This window comes from Bubalus bubalis, chromosome 7 (assembly GCF_019923935.1).
Source record: "Bubalus bubalis isolate 160015118507 breed Murrah chromosome 7, NDDB_SH_1, whole genome shotgun sequence".
Taxonomy (NCBI): domain Eukaryota; kingdom Metazoa; phylum Chordata; class Mammalia; order Artiodactyla; family Bovidae; genus Bubalus; species Bubalus bubalis.
In genome coordinates, this window is record NC_059163.1 from 115,776,944 (window position 1) to 115,797,894 (window position 20,951).

The 20,951-nt window shown below is 39.1% G+C and overlaps 1 protein-coding gene across 8 annotated transcripts in view; it reads left to right on the plus strand.

Moving 5' to 3' along the window:
* Positions 1–20,951, plus strand: part of TNIP3 (TNFAIP3 interacting protein 3) — a 113,891-nt gene that overhangs the window by 59,199 nt on the left and 33,741 nt on the right. For 3 of the 8 annotated variants that reach the window (XM_044946262.1, XM_044946266.1, XM_044946263.2), the window contains 5 exons: positions 12,540–12,626; positions 16,251–16,328; positions 18,018–18,083; positions 19,074–19,157; positions 19,534–19,665. In XM_044946262.1, coding sequence (XP_044802197.1) covers positions 12,540–12,626; positions 16,251–16,328; positions 18,018–18,083; positions 19,074–19,157; positions 19,534–19,665 — 447 coding nt within the window. The remainder of the gene's footprint in view (positions 1–12,539; positions 12,627–16,250; positions 16,329–18,017; positions 18,084–19,073; positions 19,158–19,533; positions 19,666–20,951) is intronic. The other 5 variants (XM_044946268.1, XM_044946264.1, XM_044946267.1 and 2 more) reach the window with 5 other exon arrangements.

Consider the following 20,951-nt stretch of genomic DNA (forward strand, 5'->3'; position numbering starts at 1 on the left):
ATAACTTTGGTACCAGTTGAGGAGCGATTTCCCAGTAATTGGAGACAAATTCTAGCTCTGGACATTCTTCCTAAGGCTAAAAGTCTTGGTAAAATGCTTTGAATGGCTCAGAGAGTATAATCTTTTAAAGTGTCCCAATATGAACTTGGGGCTTCCCTGGTGGCTCGGTTAAAGCATCTCCCTGCAATGTGGGAGACCTGGGTTTGATCCCTGGGTTGGGAAGATCCCTTGGAGAAGGAAATGGCAACCCACTCCAGTATTCTTGCCTGGAGAATCCCATAGAGGGAGGAGTCTGGTAGGCTACGGTCCACGGGGTTGCAAAGAGTCGGACACGACTGAGCTACTTCACTTTCACTTTCACTTTCACTTTCAATATGAACTTATGACACTTTAAAAGATTATGAGAGAAAAACTTCTTGGAAACTACAGTAAGTTGACAAACGTTTTCTGTAACCACATTTGTTAGGAGAAAAACATTAATTTCCCTTTCCTTGTTTCTTTTTTTCAAAAGTTAAGCTATTTCATTATCAAAATCTTTTTTTCTCATCTCTAGACTGGGATGTGATAAGAATAAATTGAGTGAAAATGTGAAAGCATTTTCTAAATATAGAGGGCTAAATTGCTTGCATACATATGTGCTTAGTGGTGTCCAGCTGTTTGTGACCTGAAGGACTGTGGTCCACCAAGCTCCTCTGTCCATAGGCAAGAATACTGGAGTGGGTTGCCATTTCCTCCTCCAGGGCATCTTCCTGACTCAGGGATCAAACCCACATCTCCTGCATCTCCTATATTTGCAGGCAGATTCTTTACCACTGAGCCACCTGGGAAACCCAAAGGGGTAAAACACAATTCTTATGATGATGGTAGTGAGATAAGCTTGAGCCTCAAAGTCTTCTTATTTTTTCTCATACAGTTACTAGCTTACTCTTTGAATCCCATTATTTAATTTTGAGTCATGGTAACTGTGGAATGTTTTGATCTTTTTTTTTCTGTTAGGAAAAATAAGTTGCATTGTTGTACGAGCAGCTGTTTACTATTCCCTGGGAAATGTCTGAATAGCTGGCTAGGAAAACAGCAAGTTCTTAGGCAACAAGAAGGCCTGTCTCAACTCAGCTGCTGTACTTTGTGGTGTTTGAAGCTCACAGTACGCAACCTGGGTGAAGTCATTTAAATGAGCTATGTATCTTTCTCTTAGCTCTAAGTTCAGCTAGTAGTTTTTAGCTTTATAATTCTAAAAGTATAATCAAATCTCGAAACTAAACAGGTTGGTGGACAGAGAGACCAAGCTGTGTTTCCCAAGCTATTACCATGCCTAATATATGACATATGGCTCCTTCCATTCATTTTGAAGGTTTTAAAAGCTTCCACTATACATAAATATCAGGTATGTGTCCAGATAAGAAGATCTTGCTGTGTATGTTCACCTTGAACTCTATTTTTGTAATAAGATATAACACCAGAAACTGCAGGAAAACAAGATCAAATTCTAAGACACAAGAATTAAAACTCTTATAAAAGAAGAGGGACAAAGCTCTCCTCCCATTTGAGAGGCATCCATTTGTTGCACAGATGGCTATCTATAGGAAAGGAGAAATGGGGCAGTCAACTCAGGCTCCTCTTGTTTGATAAGTAAGAGATACTTTTGAGTAGGACACTTTCTTACTCAAAAGTTTTCTCTTCCATCGCTGGGAGGATTTGCCCAAGGTTCCACAAGAGATGGGGTTAGAGAACACTGGAAGATGCAGGGTGTCCTTTGGAAGATGTGAGTGATAGGTGCAAAAGTATTCCTTCTGCCTCTGTGAAAATAATAATCCTAGAAGCTCCAATCCAGGCCACTTTGGTGGCCCCAGGAGGAGTGCAACAACCCCAGGGGGTGTTGGTAAAGGAGGGCACCAAGCCTGGAAGGAAAGGGCGACATGTGGGTGGAAATTAGAATAGACTTTATCACTTTAACATTAAAAAAACATAAGGCATCCAGGAGCCTGCAAAGAGAAGAAAAAGAATTCAGAGTCTCAGGGTTTCCATTGAACAGACTTCTGGAGGTATTATCTTCACCTTTGGAATCATTGTCTTCTCCTAGATTTAAATGACTTCAGCAATCACATTTGGAAAAAAAAAAAAAAAAGCTGTCCCTCTTGTTATGCAAAAGGAAGAATAACATCAGCCTCTTGATTCAGAAATTTGTGAATTAGTGACAGTACTAAAGGCAGCAAAATTTTTGGCTTGGAAGATTATGAATAAGCACGTTTGTTTAAGAGTTGTTTAGCAGGTTATGTGTTCTTTATGTTCTAGATCTGTTCATTGGGTTGGCCAGAAAGGTTGTGTAGGCTTTTGGTTTGTTTTTTTTTAACAAGATCTTATGGAAACTAACATTTTGGCCAACCCAACAGCTTTCTGACAGAATTTGGGTCTCTCATAGGGACCTCCAAACCTAACCTGGGTTTGGGAATCCAATGCCTCAAAACTCATTTTTTTTTTTTTCCCCTCAAGTTTGATTCCAATTTCTAGTTTGATTAGAAACAATTTCTTTAATGGGTGTGGGGAAAGTACCAGCAAAATGGGCATTTTCAGCTCTCACTGAAAAAGGTTCATGGCATTCTAATATCTACCTTCTAGGTGAAATGCACCTTAAGACTCTTTTACCATTTTTGTACTTGTGAGGAGAGTGAGACTTGACCCACAAAGTGTATAAATATCTTAGGATTCTGGGATAAGCAGCAAAAAGTAGAATCATGTATTCCTTTTTTCCCCCTCCAGTGAGGAAGATTTACTTTTTAAAGTAAATTTTCCTTAAATCACTAAAGATCAGTTAGCAAATATCTGCAATTTTTTCAGGCTATCATATTGAAAGACTGTCTTTGAGTCAGGCTCATTTTCAGACAAAACAGTCCCGATATACACTATTTGATCACTTACGTTTCCAGAAGTCATCACCATAATCTCCCATTATTCCTACATCATCCTCATATGTACATCCCCTTTCTTAATTATTATATGTAACTATGGTTTTTGCTATTTAAAAGTAGTATCAAAATCTATGACTTATTGAAATGTATTGTCTCAGGAAGAAAGTGATATCTTTCACCTGAGGTCTCCAGGCTAATCACTTGGTGATTATGAAGTGATGCAGAAAGGATTTCATCATTAATGGAGTGGTCCCTCTAATCTTCAGATTTTATGTTAAAAAATCAGAAAATACATGAAAGACATGTCTGTTTTGATTTTCTAGTACTTAACACATACCCAGTTCACAGTCTATAACCTGTAAATATTTAAGAATGAGTACATGAATGAGGTGAAGTCAACACATGTATGTTAAGTACAAGAAAAAAGTGATTTGCAAATATGCTGAGTGATCATGGATTAAAGTCCTTGCAGAACAGAGAACATTTTTTAAAAATTCAGTTGCAGGCTTACAATATTCTAAGGGTAAAATTCTCTTTTCTGACTACCATTCATTGGCAATAGAAATTAATTTCTAAGTAAGTAGTGGTAGAAAGTAGTAAGACTTTGTTTGGATATGATCTTAAAGGTCAATCTGGTTTGTATATACCCCACAAGAAGGCTCAATTCCCTCAAAAGTTTTTTGAATTATATTTCTTAATGGCTCAGGCTCCTGCATCAAACAAAGTAAATTATGTTTTGTCCAGTGATTTTTTAGCCATGTTATTCATGTCTCCTCACATAGGTAAAATGCTCTTTGTTGGGATTAAGCCAGCAGGGCTGAGTTTTGGTATGGGTTCAGCCACCCTCTCATCATATCTCTTGAACTTCAATTTAATCCTTCTTAACATCAAAGAAGCTCAGGCTTCCCTGGTGGCCCAGATGGTAAAGAATCTGCCTGCAGTGCAGGAGACCCAAGTTCGATCCCTGGGTCAGGAAGATCCCCTGGAGAAGGAAAGGGCAACCCACTCCAGTATTCTTGCCTGGAGAATTCCATGGAAGTGGAGCTAGACGAGCTTGAGTCCATGGTATCGCAGAGTCGGACATGACTGAGCAACTAGTACTTCACTTCACTAAGATCAAAGATGCCTCTTCTGACAGCGTTATAGAACTACTATGAAGTTCAAATTGAAGCAGATAAAATACTGCAATCCTCAGAACTCACATGTGCAAAATTGTCATTTTCTTTATTTTTTAAACTGTTTTGTTTCAATCTGGGACCCCCATCCTACCTTTTGGAGAATAATTTAATAGTTGACTGCAGGAAATCTCAGCCACTTTGGTGTTTGCTCAGACAGTTTCTATTTTCAGTGTAGTCCTACGCAGGAATTCTCTCCTCTGTCTTCTTGCCATAGCAGCACCTACAATCTGTGAAGCAGATTTGTGAAGAAATCCGGCTGGAGTAGAGTTGCCAGATGTGGTAAATAAAAATATAGAATGTCTGCATGCATGCTAAATCATTTCAGTCATGTCCAACTCTCTGTGACCCCATGGACTGTAGCCCACCTGGGATTCTCCTCTGTCCCTGGGATTCTCTAGACAAGAACACTGGAGTGGGTTGCCATGCCCTCCTCCAGGGGATCTTCCCAACCCAGGCATCAAACCCAGGTCTCTTACGTCTCCTTCATTGACAGGTGGGTTCTTTATCACTAGCGCCACCTGGGATGCCCATAGGATGTCTGCTACTGCCGCTGCTAAGTCTCTTCAATCGTGTCCGACTCTGTGTGACCCCATAGACGGCACCCCACCAGGCTCCACTATCCCTGGGATTCTCCAGGCAAGAACACTGGAGTGGGTTGCCATTTCCTTCTCCAATGCATGAAAGTGAAAAGTGAATGTGAAGTCACTCAGTCGTGTCCGACTCTTCACGACACCATAGACTGCAGCCTACCAGGCTCCTCCATCCATGGGATTTCCCAGGCAAGAGTACTGGAGTGGGTTGCCATTGCCTTCTCCGCATAGGATATCTAGTTAATTTAAATTTCATAAAAACAACAAAACATTTCATGGGAAAAACTTTTTAAAAAACTACTCTGCATCTAAAACTCAAATTTATCTGGATGTCTTATGCTGTTTTGGCAACTTTAGGAGGAAAGCATCAAGTTGCAATAATCCATCATCTTACACTGCCATTAACAGCAGTATAATCTAATCCTTCTGGTCTTTTCATTGGCTTACATCTTCACTGGCTGCTAGGTCCCTCTTCTCATCTCTTGTCCCCAGATTCATGTGATAAATATTGCGTTTTCCTCAATCTGACAGCCAAGCATTCTTAAATCCACAGAACCCGAGTTAACCATTTTTATATCATTCTCAGGAATGCAGGAAATTTCTGACTGTGCTTTCACAACACTCTGGGGTTGAGGTGTCTGTCTAAGGACCCCCCCTACCTAGACAAAGTCCCAGCTGTGTGCCTTGAGGCTCTGCAGAAATTCTCTTCAAGACTTGCCCCTTCCCCAGGTTTAACTCAGGGGGTAAGGCCTCTCGGCCCTATGATGTTCAGTCTGGGCAGTTTGATAGATGATGGGTGAGTTCCTAGAAGAGTTGGGCTCAGTTTCCCCAAGAGGAGGCACAACATTCAGGTTTTCCCTGATCCCTTCCCCATTCTTCCTCAGGGCCTTTATCTATTATGACCTACTTTTATCTACCATTCCCTGGGTGGGGGGTGGGAGTGGGGAGTGTGGAAGAGGTAAAGGAATACCATCTTTTCATCTTCCCTCTTTATCATTTATGGTATAAGATTTTATGCCCTGATTCTGTTTTTTTCTCAAACATTTTGTTATGAAAACTTCAAATATATAGCCAAGTTGAAAAGATTTTGTGATGTACACCCATAGATTTCACCATTAAAAATCTCACTCTACTTGTATATCACATATCTATCCATCTACCTACTGCTCATTTCATCCATCAATCCATGTTGCTTTTTGAGACATTTCAAAATAAATTACACAAAAGGAATTAATCTTAAATTTAAAAAAATATATTGCTAGAAATACTAGCTTTGCAATTCAAAACTTCAGTTTTCAGGATGGCCTCTATTGAAGAGTCTGTTTTGAAATCCAAAGGCTGAATAGGGACTGTTTTTCCTTTTGCATTCAATAACAAACTTGTTCAGCCTTGAGACAAAAGGTATTTCTCACTGAGCAAAAAAGGATTAGTTACATGAAACAAAGAACCATGTATGTTTGGGGGAATCACCAGTTAATATTTCAGAACATTAACTTATATAATAAAGCACTATACAAATGTAGGAAATAGTATTGAAAACCACACTTATACCTTTAAAAATCCCTCATAGCATGTATGATCATTGATATTTTGTATTTATTAAATATTACCTATGATTAGGAGAAAAAAATTTAAGGGGTTTGTATGGAGAAAGTTAATGTTGATCATTTAAACAAAATAAAGGTGAAATATTTACCTATAAAATTAATAAAAATAAAATATATTCAAACAGAATAGCTTTTTAAAAATGGGTAGATACTCCTCCTTGATCCTTTCTTATTTGGAGACAAAATATATATCTTTGTTTATTCCTGTGGTCTTTCTCCTCTGGACTGTGTTTTTTTTTTTTTTTTTTTTTAAATTTTATTTTATTTTTAAACTTTACATAACTGTATTAGATTTGCCAAATATCAAAATGAATCCGCCACAGGTATACATGTGTTCCCCATCCTGAACCCTCCTCCCTCCTCCCTCCCCATTCCATCCCTCTGGGTCGTCCCAAGGACTGTGTTTTAAAAAGTAGCAGTGTACTATGATTTCCTACTAAATAAAGATTTATACATAAACAGATTTTTTAAAAATGTATATATCACTAGCCTGTGCTCTAAAGATACTATGTTAGTTCCCAAGACTAAAATGATATTGACTCTACCTTCAAGAAGCTTACAGCCTTGAGAGAAAAAGGTACATAAAATGACGGTTTTATGATAAGTGCAGAAATTGATGCCTCACACAGCAGCCTGGGATCACAAAGGAGGAGGTAACTAACTCCTCTGGCAAACCAGAGAAGCCTTCAAAGGGGCTGGTGGTCAGACTGGATCATATGGGTTACTGCTTTGGGCAGTGTTGAGAAATTTTTAGACTGGAAGTTTCATAAAGTCTTCAGTTTCATAAAGACTAGAGAACAGTCAGCAAAGTCCAGTTTGCCCTAGGATGTAACTGAGATGCACTAAAAACTAGAATTGTGCAGTGGAAATAGACATATATGTACTGCATGGAAGAAGGGCTTTAAACTCCAAGCTGGAGGGAAACAAGCCTGTCTACCCCAAGAGGATGTGGAATTTGGGACATGCCTCTCAGGGGACTCATCTAGTCCAAGCCCAGATCTGGGGGATGAAACAGAGGTCATTTACTAGTTTGGACTCCAAGAAGTTGATGTTCCTGATCCTGAGATCTTTTTTAAACTCTTGAGTAGGTACCCACTTCATCAACATTGCAGATTTAGTTTGGGATGGGGAGAAGGCTTTACATGTGTCTGAGCACTGCTTGGACTTGCACAGGTACTAAAATAGTTGGCACTATTTTAGGTTTAAGAAATACGGAATAAACACAGCAGACAATAAAAACATATAGGGTTTGACATACAGTGCTATGGGAAAAATATAGCAGGAAAGGGCTGAGATGGGGAGCAATTTTCAATAGGAGGCCAGGTAAGATCTCAATGAAGAGATGACATTGAAGTAATTACCCACTGAAGGGGAGGGGATGAGCCATGGGGTTATCTAGGAGAAAGATGGTTCTGAGCAGACAGAACAGGGTGTGTACATGAGAGGTTCATGGACCAGTGGTGTGGCCAGGGCAGGGTGGAGTAAACCAACAGGAGGATACTGAGAAAGAGGTCAAGGGAGCACAGGCAGGAGCAGGGAGGACCTTGCAGGCCACTGTAACCATAAAGTGTTCTGCTTTCACTCTGAGTGAAACAGGAAGCCACCGAGAGGTTCTGAGCAGAGGAGTGACATGAAATGACATATTGTAAAGACTTGCAGTGGCTACCGGACTGAGAAAAGATGGGAAAGGAGCAAGAGTGGAAGCAAGGAAGCTGTTACGTTACAGCAGTAATGCAGGTCAGGTAGCTGGTACAGGGTGGACTAGGATTTGATGCAGGGACAGGCATCAGTCACTACTTGATGCTCTTTTAAGAATTTTCATGTGAACAAAATCAGGAGGCAATTATTGACATTTCCATTTTGGAAATTTATAAAAAGGCATGTTTATTTCATTCTTTTTTTAAACTGGGAAAACTCTTGGCTTTTGTGGCAACGTGTTGCTTTCCTTTCTGGTTGTATTTTCAGAGACCCTAAAAAATATCCAGATGAATTGGGTAACGCTGTGAGGAAAAAGATAACTCAAGGATGACTCCAAGATTCTTAGTCAAGGGCATGAAAGTTGTCACTGATTGTGATGGGGAAGACAAGTTTTGTCGGAGAAGATAAGGAAATAGCTTTCATACAAGTGGTGAAGGAGGTATCTATTAAGCATCCAAACAAGGATGATGAGCAGGCAATTAATATAGGTGTTTGGAGTTCAGAGTTGCAGTTCATTCTACATGCCCCAGATGAACTGATTATTAAGTACTTTGATTACCATGAATTGTTAAATATTTTGGATATTATTTTTGATAATATCTATTAAGTGGTATTAGAGTTGTCAATCTAACCCATTTAATACATAATGTGCCTATCCAGGTTTATTTTTACTAAAAAGCCACTTTGATTATGTAATTCCTTTGCTCAGAGGTCTTCAGTAGTGCCCCATGGTCTATGTAATAAAGTTAAAATTTCTTAGTCTAAAATTAAAAGCTTTTTCCACTTTGATCCAAATCAACTTTAGGCAGAGCACATGAGCCCCTCTCTAGTTACAATGGGCCTGTAAGAATCCTTCATACTTAGGCTTGTCCATCTCTGTTTCCTTTAAATTGCTCCCCTTAACAGTAATAAAGCCCAGTTCTCACCATCTATGAACATCCAATCCATTCTTCAAGGACCAGAAAAAATTCCAACTCCTGCAATAACTATCAGATCAGATCAGTCGCTCAGTCGTGTCCGACTCTTTGCGACCCCATGAATCGAAGCACGCCAGGCCTCCCTGTCCATCACTAACTCCCGGAGTTCACTCAGACTCACATCCACCAAGTCAGTGATGCCATCCAGCCATCTCATCCTCTGTCGTCCACTTCTCCTCCTGCCCCCAATCCCTCCCAGCATCAGAGTCTTTTCTAAATAACTATGAAAGCTCCCTCTGAATTTTTACAAGCATGCTCATATATATATATATATGTTTCATTGAAAGTAGGAACTTTTATTTTTCCTTTTGAACCCACTTAGTGCCATGTGCATAGTAAGTGATATGTAAATGACTGATGGGCCCTATCCTTAAGGCCATATTATTATTAATATCTAAGCTCTTATATGTGTTATTATGAACAGCAACCTTAGGAAGAGGACATCTTTACTATCCCTAGTTTACTATGTGAGATTTGAGACTTAAGGGCCTTAAGCATCATTCCCAAATTTATAAGCAGTGAATGGTAGGGCTGAAATATGAATCCAGATGACTGCTTTCTAAGGGCAGATGTTTTAGTCACCACCAGATACTCTGTCTCCTAGTTAGATAGCTTGGAGTAGGTAAGTACTCCTGCTTAGAGTGGGTGGCCTATCCCTTCTCCAGCAGATCTTCCCAACCCAGGAATAGAACTGGGGTCTCTTGCATTGCAGGTGGATTCTTTACCAACTGTGCTATCCAGGAAGCCCACTTAGATAGCACATTCACTTAAAATCCATGCAAATAGATCCAGAAAGCAAAGGAATTTTTTAACCCCCATTCTAAAAGGATATTGAAGAAAAATCCATGTTTATTTCACCTACCAAAGAATCTCTCCAAGCATGTATAGAAATGTGATGATTTCTCTCAGACTAATTTTGAGGGAGTTATCATCAACTGGAATGACTGTTCCTGACCACTGACTGGTAGCTCCTTGGTCCTTCACTTCACTGTATTTCCATATGTTTGTTATTTTCCTCTAGATATTAATATTATTTTAGTCACTTGAGAAGTGAGAACTCCTCAAGCTTGCTTTAGAAACATGGAGTGACATGTCTGTTTCCCTGAAAGTTATTGCAGCTACTAAGGCTTCTCATGGAGAAGGCAATGGCACCCCACTCCAGTACTCTTGCCTGGAAAATCCCATGGACGGAGGAGCCTGGTAGGCTGCAGTCCATGGGGTCGCTAGGAGTCGGACACGACTGTATAACTTTCAAGTAGACAACCTGAGCGACTTCACTTTCACTTTTCACTTTCATGCATTGGAGAAGGAAATGGCAAGCCACTCCAGTGCTCTTGCCTGGAGAATCCCAGGGACGGGGGAGCCTGGTGGGCTGCCGTCTCTGGGGTCACACAGAGTCAGACACAACTGAAGCGACTTAGCAAGGCTTCTCAGGGAGCAGAGTTTGGCTAAAAGTCAGACACTGAAAGTATACAGCATATGTGAGGCAGTGGAGGTGAGGCAAAGAGAGCAGGTATAACAGAAAATATCCAGTGTATTCCTAGGACTGTACTAATGCACATTCCTTTTTTTCTCTGACCAAACTTGGGGCACTCCAGAAGAGTTATTATTTATTCATAAATCACCACATGGCTCTCTGAATCTAATAGAAAATCCATTTGTTGTTAAACTGCCATGGCAGGAGAGGCAAAAAATAATATAGTGAAAAATGCAAAAATACTGAATTTCCATTCAATAGAATCACTCACACCCTGATGGGCTACAACAACGAATGTTCAACAGGATACCCATACAGACAGGACCTACAGACAGCAATGCCTGGCAAGCAAGTGTTCTTTCTAACCACTTCTTTAGGTCAGTGCCACCAGATCCACTGGGTTATTCTTACTAAAAATGCAGATAAGGCTGAAGGGAACTTTGACCGTATATAGCTATGCTTTGAGTATGTGTGTATTTGGAAGGAGGGGTTGGGAGAGAAAAGAATACATTTTTATGTTATTGCCTTTTTTTTCCTGATGAGTGGATTTGACAGTTAATGAAGTGTCAGTCTCCAGGAAACCCCTGCTTATATTCCCTAAAATCAAATCACACGTGACTCGTTTTACCTTAAGAACTCTGAACAATTTGTTTCCCGCTTGTACTTTTGGATATTGCCTTGCTATGCTATGCTATGCTAAGTCACATCAGTCGTGTCCGACTCTGTGTGACCCCATAGATGGCAGCCACCAGGCTCCCCCGTCCCTGGGATTCTCCAGGCAAGAACACTGGAGTGGGTTGCCATTTCCTTAAGGAAATATTATTCTATTTCACTCAAGTGTACCCCCTAAACAGACCAAGAAACCAACAGAAAGTACACACACACACATTCCAGATGGAGACAGCCACAGTTATCAGGGGCATGGCCAGTTCAGGAAGCAGAGGGAATTCAGTGTGGCAGGAACACAAGAAGCAGAGATGGAGAGCTAAAGATGAAGAGCTAAAGCAGACAAAGGAAAGTCAAATCCTAGCCACCCATTCATTCCCTTTTAAAGAGTTTGAATTTCAGGAGTTTTAGGATTTATCCTACATATATGTTGATACTGAATAGAGAGTTCTAAAGAAAAATGTAAACTAAGTAACTAAATTCTTTTCTCCTTTCAGCCACACATTCTTTTCTTTCTATATTCTTGCCTCTCCCGTTGTTCCTTTTCATCCAAGGCAAGAATGAGGTCTTCTGCTCCATCACGGCCCCTGTGTGTAGCTCAGAGCACCTGCTTTCCTTGCTTTTATCTGCCCTACCTATCAAGTGCTCCATTACCTCAGTGCCTCATAAAACTACAAGCCAACTCATTAAAGCTGAATGTTAGTGAAAAAAAAAAAAAAAAGATTTTACTTCCCTGGAGTTATGGAGAAAATGTGGACCAACTACAGAAAAAACAAACAGTCTTGAGACTTTACACTTGAGAACCAAGTTTAAACTTCCTGCCAATATAGACGATTAACTTTACAAACAATACCCAATAACTTTGTAATGAATTATTTTCTTTTTTAGTTCCATAAGAATTAGTAGCACTTACAGAATTATGCATGACATTAAATTTCACACAGTTAAGCTGATACACTTAAGACATTGCCAGAAAATCCAGCCCTTAGGGAAGCAAGTACCCCGAGTTGTCAAAAAGTCATCAGTTATTTAATTGATCTGGGAAATACAGTGAAGTTATGGCAATTCGGCTACTGAGGAAAGACTTGGTGTGCCTAGGCTAGTCTGTGGTAACTTCCTCCTCCAGTGAGAGAAACTGCCAGTAAAGGAAGAAAGGAAATTTACATACCATAGCAAGCCTATCTGCCTCGTGTGTTACTCACAGCCTGCCAGCTTGAGACATCCTGGGAAGCCCCTAGCTGGAAGAGAAGAAAAGTTATCGTCACAGTTGCTTTTAGCCTTATTCTGTGTAATTCACATACATAGTCACTTCTGTACATTTTCAGTGAAATATTGCTACTGTTGTTTTCTGTCACGAGTTAACTATTTTTTAAATTACATATATTTTGCTCTCACTTTAAAACACATCATTTTCTTCTTTTTTTCTTTCTGCTCTCCAAGCCTCCAGGAAAAACAGCTTCTGTGGCACATTTCTTACAGAGCACAGCTAGAATGAGTGGTGCAGAAAGTTCTACGGATCATGCAGAGGTAAGAACACATTTCTGGGAGATGTATTGACCATACGTAGCATCAACAGCATCGCTAATGGCTAATTATGCAATGACTAATAAGAATAGAAATGGCTAGTTTGCTTTATCTTTAGCTAAGATAGGCTGTACATACTTTAACAATGCTATTCAATAAAGAAAAAATATCTAGGTGACTGGTTGCATTTTCTTTGACACCTCTGAGTACATTTCTGTTTTTTTTTTTTTACAAAGTGAGAAATAAAAGCCTGTCCTTTCAGCTTTTCAATTCTATGTTTCACATTTTGCTCTTGACTTAAAAAGGAATTTGGTTTAATGTAAATTTTAAGAGAATATTATATTGGTGTGCTTAGAAATAAAATCTATTATAGCAATAGAGTACCTGTGGTAAAATACTTATATACATGCAATTAATATCACATTCTTTGATCTGTTACTGTTTACTGCAACAGATACTAATTGAAAGTGTTTTCTTAAAGTATTTTTTAATGATAACTAAGATATAATAGGAAACAGACTCTTTTGTCCATTCAGGTATTTAATTTAGCAGTCCCAGAACTTGAATCTCTTAAAAGCTGATCTGGGCATTAGGGTAAATGAGAAAGCAAGGTCTGAATAATTTGCACATAGATGTACGTTTTATTTGGGAGTAATTTTTATTTAAATGAGCCCTTAGAAGGACCAGTGACCTAAAAATCTTTCTATGCCTTTATTAGCAAATAAGAAGCACAGCAAAAACAGGTGAAAAGTTTCTCCAAAACTTTGTATTTGACTGTTTTGTTTCATTTTAATACACATCTATGTCATATGAATGGTGGTAAAATGTTGATTAATCTCCACAGAAATTCTTAATGATATATCTATGACTTGTAAATTATACCTATTGCTGTGCTTTTTCTGTCTTGCAGATTTAATATATTTACTAAATCATTTTATAAAAATTTTATAAAAGTGAAGTGAAGTCGCTCAGTCGTGTCCGACTCTTTGCGACCCCATGGACTGTAGCCTATCAGGCTCCTCTGTCCTTGGGATTTTCCAGGCAAGAGTGCTGGAGTGGGGTGCCATTTCCTTCTACAGGGGATCTTCCCGACCCAGGAATCGAACCTGGGTCTCCTGCGTTGCGGGCAGACGCTTTACCATTTGAGCCACCAGGGAAGCCCTCCAAAATAAAATTTATAGAGAATTAAAAATAACTTTTAAAAGAAAATCAAGGGTCAAAATACTTCATAATTTTTCAGAGAAAATTGTATATGGAAAAAATGCAAACTATCTGATTACTCTCAATCTAAATTCCCAGAAGGCAGGGTCATACAAATGTCTGTTGGTCACAGAATTTTTTTTGTCTTTGTAGTAAATAGAACCCCAAATTCAAATTCTGAACCATGGTGTGGAATGGAGGAACCTTGAACTTTAATATGACTCATGAAAATCAGTGGTATTTATTAAAAATAGAGGTGGAATGAATAGGTGGAGCAGAGAGAATTTTAAGACAGTTCTACAAGACATTCTACAGGATCTTATAATGATAGATACATGTCATTATCTATTCATCTACAGCCACAGAATGCACAACAGCAAGAAGGGATCGTAATGTAAACTGTGGATTTGGGTGATAATGCTGTGTCAATGCAGGCTCATCTATTAACAAACATACCATTCTGGTAGAGGATGCTGTACGGAGAAGGCAGTGGCACCCCACTCCAGTACTCTTGCCTGGAAAATCCCATGGACGGAGGAGCCTGGTAGGCTGCAGTCCATGGGGTCGCGAAGAGTCGGACACGACTGAGCGACTTTGCTTTCACTTTTCACTTTCATGCATTGGAGAAGGAAATGGCAACCCACTCCAGTGTTCTTGCCTGGAGAATCCCAGGGACGGGGGAGCCTGGTGGGCTGCCGTCTATGGGGTCTCACAGAGTCGGACACTACTGAAGCGACTTAGCAGCAGCAGCAGCAGAGGATGCTGACAATGGGGAAATCTACCCATGTGTTGGGGCAATAGCTATATGGGAAATCTCTATACTCCCCACTCAGTTTTGCTGTGAACTTAAACTGATCTAAAAAGTAAAGTCTATTAAAAAGAAGATAGAGTGCTATAGCTCCCTTTCAGAAATTCTGATCGGTGTTCTGGTTGCTCTATGTTTATCAAGCCCCCAGGTGAATGCACCCTAGTGGTGAGAGAACCACTAGTCTAGAATCCAGTCTTTCTGCATCTCTGCTTCGCCAAGCCCAGCACAAAGTAGGGTTGCTTCACAGCATTTTCCAAATCAGCTATGACTAATTTTTAGTATGTTCTGATCCAGAATAAGTTCTGTCCCTTAGAAGTCTTCCTAAAAACCAGAAATCTTAATTGCAGGACCCAACATACTTCTCCCCTGGAAACCGATATCACTTCTGGCACTGGGCCAAACCAGTTTGAGGTCAAGAAGCAGGTATAGTCATCCTGATTTTTGTTGACCTACAGAAGAATGCCTCTTTTTAAACGCAGTCTTAGTTACACCTGTGTCTGAACAGGAAGTAACTAAGAAAACTAAGAACAGCGTCTATAGAGGTGTAAAACACCATGGAACCCTAAACACTGAGACAAAAGCTAGCAAAGATAGAAAAATAATTTTATAAATCACTTCTAATGAATAAAGTCCTTGAAATTCCATGAAGATTACAAAACAGCATTTCTTGTAACATTTCTGGCAAAGGCCAACATGTTTTGAAAATATTTCTTATTGTTCATGAATACCCTTAAGCAATTTCTCAGTCCACAATAATTATTGAGCCTGAGACTAAATGGCAGATTTCCAGACTACCCTCATCATCCAATTCATTGCATTACTTTATGATTCAGCCATGCAATGGTTTTAAGACTATTGAGTAAGAACAGAGAAAACAGTACTTTAGTGAACTTTGCTGGTGATCACTTTAGACAGATGGTAGGCAGTTTCCAGAATTTTTGTGCTTTCTTTAAATGAATAATATTTTCTTAAAAATAAAAAAGTGATTAATTTTTCACCATGCCAATGATTTATTATTAATCTAAATTTGTCACCTAGCAGCTTTATACATAGGGCTGGTTAAAATTACACAACACAAGATAACCTAGGCCCACCTCTCTAAGATAATCATATGATGGTCACTGAAGTAGTTAATGTATTATTATTGCTTCAGAATCAGTTTGTCTCCATGTAACATACTGTGTTAGTCTCCTTTTCTTGGTTCTATCATTCCTCTGACTTTTAGGGCCACTCCAAATCATGGGCATGTCTATGTAAATTTTTTTAAATTTTACCAAGTACATACCTAACATGTATCTATGGAACTTACCTGATTTCTATATACATTATATTCTGTATTTTCATTTTAGGGGGAGAATGATTGAAATCCAAATTCATAAAATTCTAATTTCTTGCTTACCTCTTATATAGATACATTTGTAATTTATTCAATAATTATCTAGGTAGTTAATTCATATAAAAGAGTTTCTAAAATATAAAGCTTTTTCATCAACAGTTCTCTATGAAGGAGATAATATTTTAGCAAAATTTTTATAAAGTACAACATGAGAGCTTGTGAAAGGCAGCATTTCTCCTGTTTACTTGATAGACTATTCTGCTTTGCTCTTTTTTTTTTAAAGTGTGCTCAATCGTCAAGAAGAAAGAACTTAAATTCTCTTGAACAAAAGATAAGATGTCTGGAAAAGCAGAGAAAAGAGGTAATTTTGCAATATTAGTTGGAGCCACATGGGCCATGAATGAATGCTGAGAATAAGAGACATCTAGCGCCTTTTGTTTTTGTTGTTGGTTGCAGTATGTGTCTGCAGGGTAACAGACTGCATTGTACTGAGAGCAAATGCTTCTTTCTTACTCACCTACACGTCTCTTACTCAGTCTCTCAGTGCTTGTGCAAATGAATAAAAATGACAAACCCATAAATTCAATGATTATAATTTAATTTTTTTAATTAGACATTTCTTCCACATGGGCCAGGTGAGTTTATCATCTGGGCTGTTAATGCTCTGCAACTTGACACACCTTGAAACTCAAACTGTCTAAGGCTTTATTGTATAGCTGACTTGGGTACCATGACATAATGAGTTGGCATCTGACCAACAGGGATTAAGGAGCATTATCACAAAAGAAGTTTGTTTTAAAACGTCATTGGACATGTAATGGATATTATTTTGAGTTCTGTTTTTCTGAGTTTAATGAATATTAGAACTTCTTTATTCTCCTTGACAGAGGAAGAGGTAGAAAACTAACAATTCTGGCACCGCGTTGTCAATCTGGTACTTCCTTTTCTAAGTCATTTTCTACATTACAGCCTTTCTGTCTTCTTCTTCGGTGTCCTCCACCCTTCTTTGATACTGCGTAAAATAGTGTGCTCTTCTGGGGAAGTACTGAACTTCAGCAAAGTAATGTTGCCAGAGCACAGAAATGTTAGTCCCTAAAATGACAGCAGCTCGGGGATTTTTATAAAATAATATTATATAGTCTTATACTAAAAAGTCATATCTATTTCTAGCATAAGAGTTACCTAGCTACTGCCACTCTGAATGAGATATTTTGTTTTGTAACTAAGAGAAAGTTTTGTTACCTTTTTAGTCATTATATCTATCTTCTCCATGTCTGTCATATATTTATAGTTGTTGGAATTTCTTTTAATGTAGAAAACTGTAGACTTCCCTGACTAGAAAACTAAAATGAGGTCATAGTGTTTTTCCTTTCATCTATTTAGCACATAGTTTTGAAGTTTGAAACAAAGTTTCAAATTGCAGCCTAAGTTGCTTCTAAATTTGTCTTATGACAAAACTATTATTCCTCCAATAATCTAAGCTTTCAAAAAAATGATATTATCTATTAGTTGAGTATATTATACAAATCATGTACTGATTTTTTTTTTTTAAAATAAACACATTATTGCAAGCAAATGATTATCAGTTAATGAGACTTGGAATTTTTAATATAAATTCTGCCTTTAAAAGCTGTAAGAAATATTACATTATAATAGTCAAGGTAAGCACATAGAAAAATATGGAAAGATTTGAAAAAAGACTTCAAAGATGAATAAATATTACAGAAAACCATTAATGCAATTTGTATCAGGTTCTAGTTGGACTGAACAAAGAAGATGAAAATTCAAATAAGTATGCAAAGTTAAAAGTTTCTAATAAATTGATTGGCTGACTAGTCAAGATATACCTAAGATGTACTAGTTTTTCATACGTGAGCCAATTATGAAAAGTGAATGTGTTAACTCATCCCAATCTACCAGAACTTGGTGGAAAGAATACTGTGTTCACCAATGACTTCCAAAATCTTACCTCAAAAAGTGATTTCATTTTGACTAAATTTCCAACTGGGCAGAATCCTTTTTTTGATTTACCAAATTCTAATAATTTCAGCTCCTGGAAGTTAACCAGCAATGGGATCAGCAATTTAGAAGCATGAAAGAGTTATATGAAAGAAAGGTAAACACCTCTCTTTTTGGTATTTGCTTTAAATCAATAATCTGAGTGAGCCAAGTATGTGAAGATTTTCATTGATTTCAACTACAGGAGATTTGTGAATAGCCAGCCATCTGTTGAAAAATGATAGGGGGAGAGTGCTGAGTGTTTTACTGGCCTCTTGGTACTGAAGATTAATGAAGGAAGCAAAGGTGTCAGTGAATTGTCTTGAGAATGTAAAAGTAAAGATACTAAAAATAGCCTCCAGCAATATCTCTAAGTTCTTACGCACATTTATCATAGTTCACAGAGCATCCTGGCTCTGTTAGCAGCAGCCATAAAAGCACAAAGTTATATGTGAGGTGAGAGATGGCTTAAAGTTCATACTGTTTTATACAAGGCTGGTTCTCTAATTCTTTATAGCATAAGCTGTTTCCAACAGATAAGGAAAGAATGCTAACAGTGAGTGAGGGAAAATGGGGCAAAACCCTCTTCTCTCTAAAGCATGTTCTCAGACAAGAAACTTTTGTTTTGGTGAGAAATAATCTTTTTTTTTTTTTTTGGAAAAAAAATATATTTAAAGAGGAAAAGTCAATTTATTATTTAAAATCATTTCATGTTTCAAAAGAGAGAGAAGAGAAAGTAAACTCCCTAAATAATTCAAAATTAAGAAATTTGACCACAAGTGAGAAATACAGCAGAATTGCTCTTTGCTTCCCCATTTTGATACTCAAAGTATTACATTTAGAAAAAGCAGGATAGTTTTCACTACACCGGGCCATGGCCAAGCCACCTTATATAATAATATTCAGAGGGGCAGCTTTTGAGTCTCCAAATTTTAAATCACATGATCCCAGAGAAAACATTTAGTTACCTTCCCAAAGGGCTTGCAGCTGCGTGAAGACCCAGGGTTAAAAATGGTCACACTCCCCATCTTTGATGACGTGCTTGTTCCTAAGGCTTCTCTCGCTGGACCTCTGTCACCCAGACACCTAATTTGGAATTTAATAGCAGGTCAAGAGGCTTAGCACACACTGCACAGCAGGTCAAGAGCTGCAGGTTACTGAGGAGCAAAGGCCTTATCTGTTGTTCTGCAATGTAAGCACGTTCACTGATTTCCATCCTTCACTGCCCTCTTCAGATCAGGCAAGGCACACCTTGCCAGTTGAAAATAGAATGACAAGCCTCGATGGCTCCCATAAGGTCTAAGGGTTTATTCCCTCCAAAGGGGTGTAGTCTGGAGAAAGGAGCCTACAAGCTGTTTTGGTGTTTGCTTTTTCCTCTTGTAGAGAAAGCATTTTTAAAAAAAGTAAAAGACCTGATCTTGGTTTGGGACAGTGGGAAGAAGAGGCCCTCCCTAGGGGATGCCCAGGAGTGAGCCAGTTCTGTCCCCTGGTGTTAGGTTGGGGAAAAATACAGGGGTCGGTGGGCTTCGGACTAGGTGTCTGCAGCTGTCTGTGAACCACTCCTGCAGGTCGCAGAGCTGAAATCGAAACTGGATTCCGCAGCAAGATTCCTGGGAACACTGGAGAAGGAGCGGCTGCAGAGCCCGAGGGAGAGCTGCCCGCCGCACTGCAGGACCAGTGAGCCGCTGCGGCGTGCGGAGGTGGGCGGGGCTCGGGAGCGAATCCCCACCCCCAGGAGGACGGGGCCCCTGCCACCGACGGGCCAGGGTGTACAGGTTTCGCAAGGGCCCAAACCAGGGGCCAGGTCTCTAGAATCAGAAGGATTCGCTTCCTCCTTTGCCGTTCAGCAGGCTTCATCCGCAGGGAGAACCAAGCCACAGATTTGGGGGTGTTTTTCTAGGGTATTGCAGCCTAGGAAAAAATTCATTTTGCTTTTTTGCTTTTACTCATACTGATTTATTTTTACTGCTATTGTTGATAATTTGACAAATCTTTGTACAGCTGCTTTTCAAGCTTACAAGAAGCTTTACAAATAAGTATGACTTTTGTCACCCGAAAAAGATAACATTTTTGAAAAACGCCTCATCCTCCTCATCTCATTTAACATTCTCTGCCCATTTGTGAGAAAAATATTACCTTTGTCATTTTAGAGATGAGAAGGCTGAGGTGTAGAGTTTAGATGGCTTGTCAATGTCTATAAGTAACACATGGGAAAATGGGACTTGACCCCAGTTTCCAGATTGGAACGGTCCTTTAATCCTCCTGAGAACTAGAAAGTGGCATTGAGATGATGCCTTTTCTTAATGTGGACTGCTGGTTTTACTTTTAGTTATGGGACTTTACAGTTATGGGACTATGAACAAAGCTAGTAAAGATGATGGAATTCCAGTTGAGCTGTTTCAAATCCTAAAAGATGATGATGTGAAAGTGCTGCTCTCAATATGCCAGCAAATTTGGAAAATGCAGCAGTGGCCACAGGACTGGGAAAGGTCAGTTTTCATCCCAATCCCAAAGAAAGGCAATGCCAAAGAATGCTCAAACTACCGCACAATTGCACTCATCTCACATGCTAGTAAAGTAATGCTCAAAATTCTCCAAGCCAGGCTTCAGCAATACGTGAACTGTGAACTTCCAGATGTTCAAGCTGGTTTTAGAAAAGGCAGAGGAACCAGAGATCAAATTGCCAACATCCACTGACTGGGTCATCAAAAAAGCAAGAGAGTCCCAGAAAAGCATCTATTTCTGCTTTATTGACTATGCCAAAGCCTTTGACTGTGTGGATCACAACAAACTGTGGAAAATTCTTCAAGAGATGGGAGCACCAGACCACCTGATCTGCCTCCTGAGAAACCCATATGCAGGTCAAGAAGCATCAGTTAGAACTGGACATGGAACAACAGACTGGTTCCAAATTGGGTAAAGGAGTATTTCAAGGCTGTCAGGCTGCTTATTTAACTTACACGCAGAGTACATCATGCAAAATGCC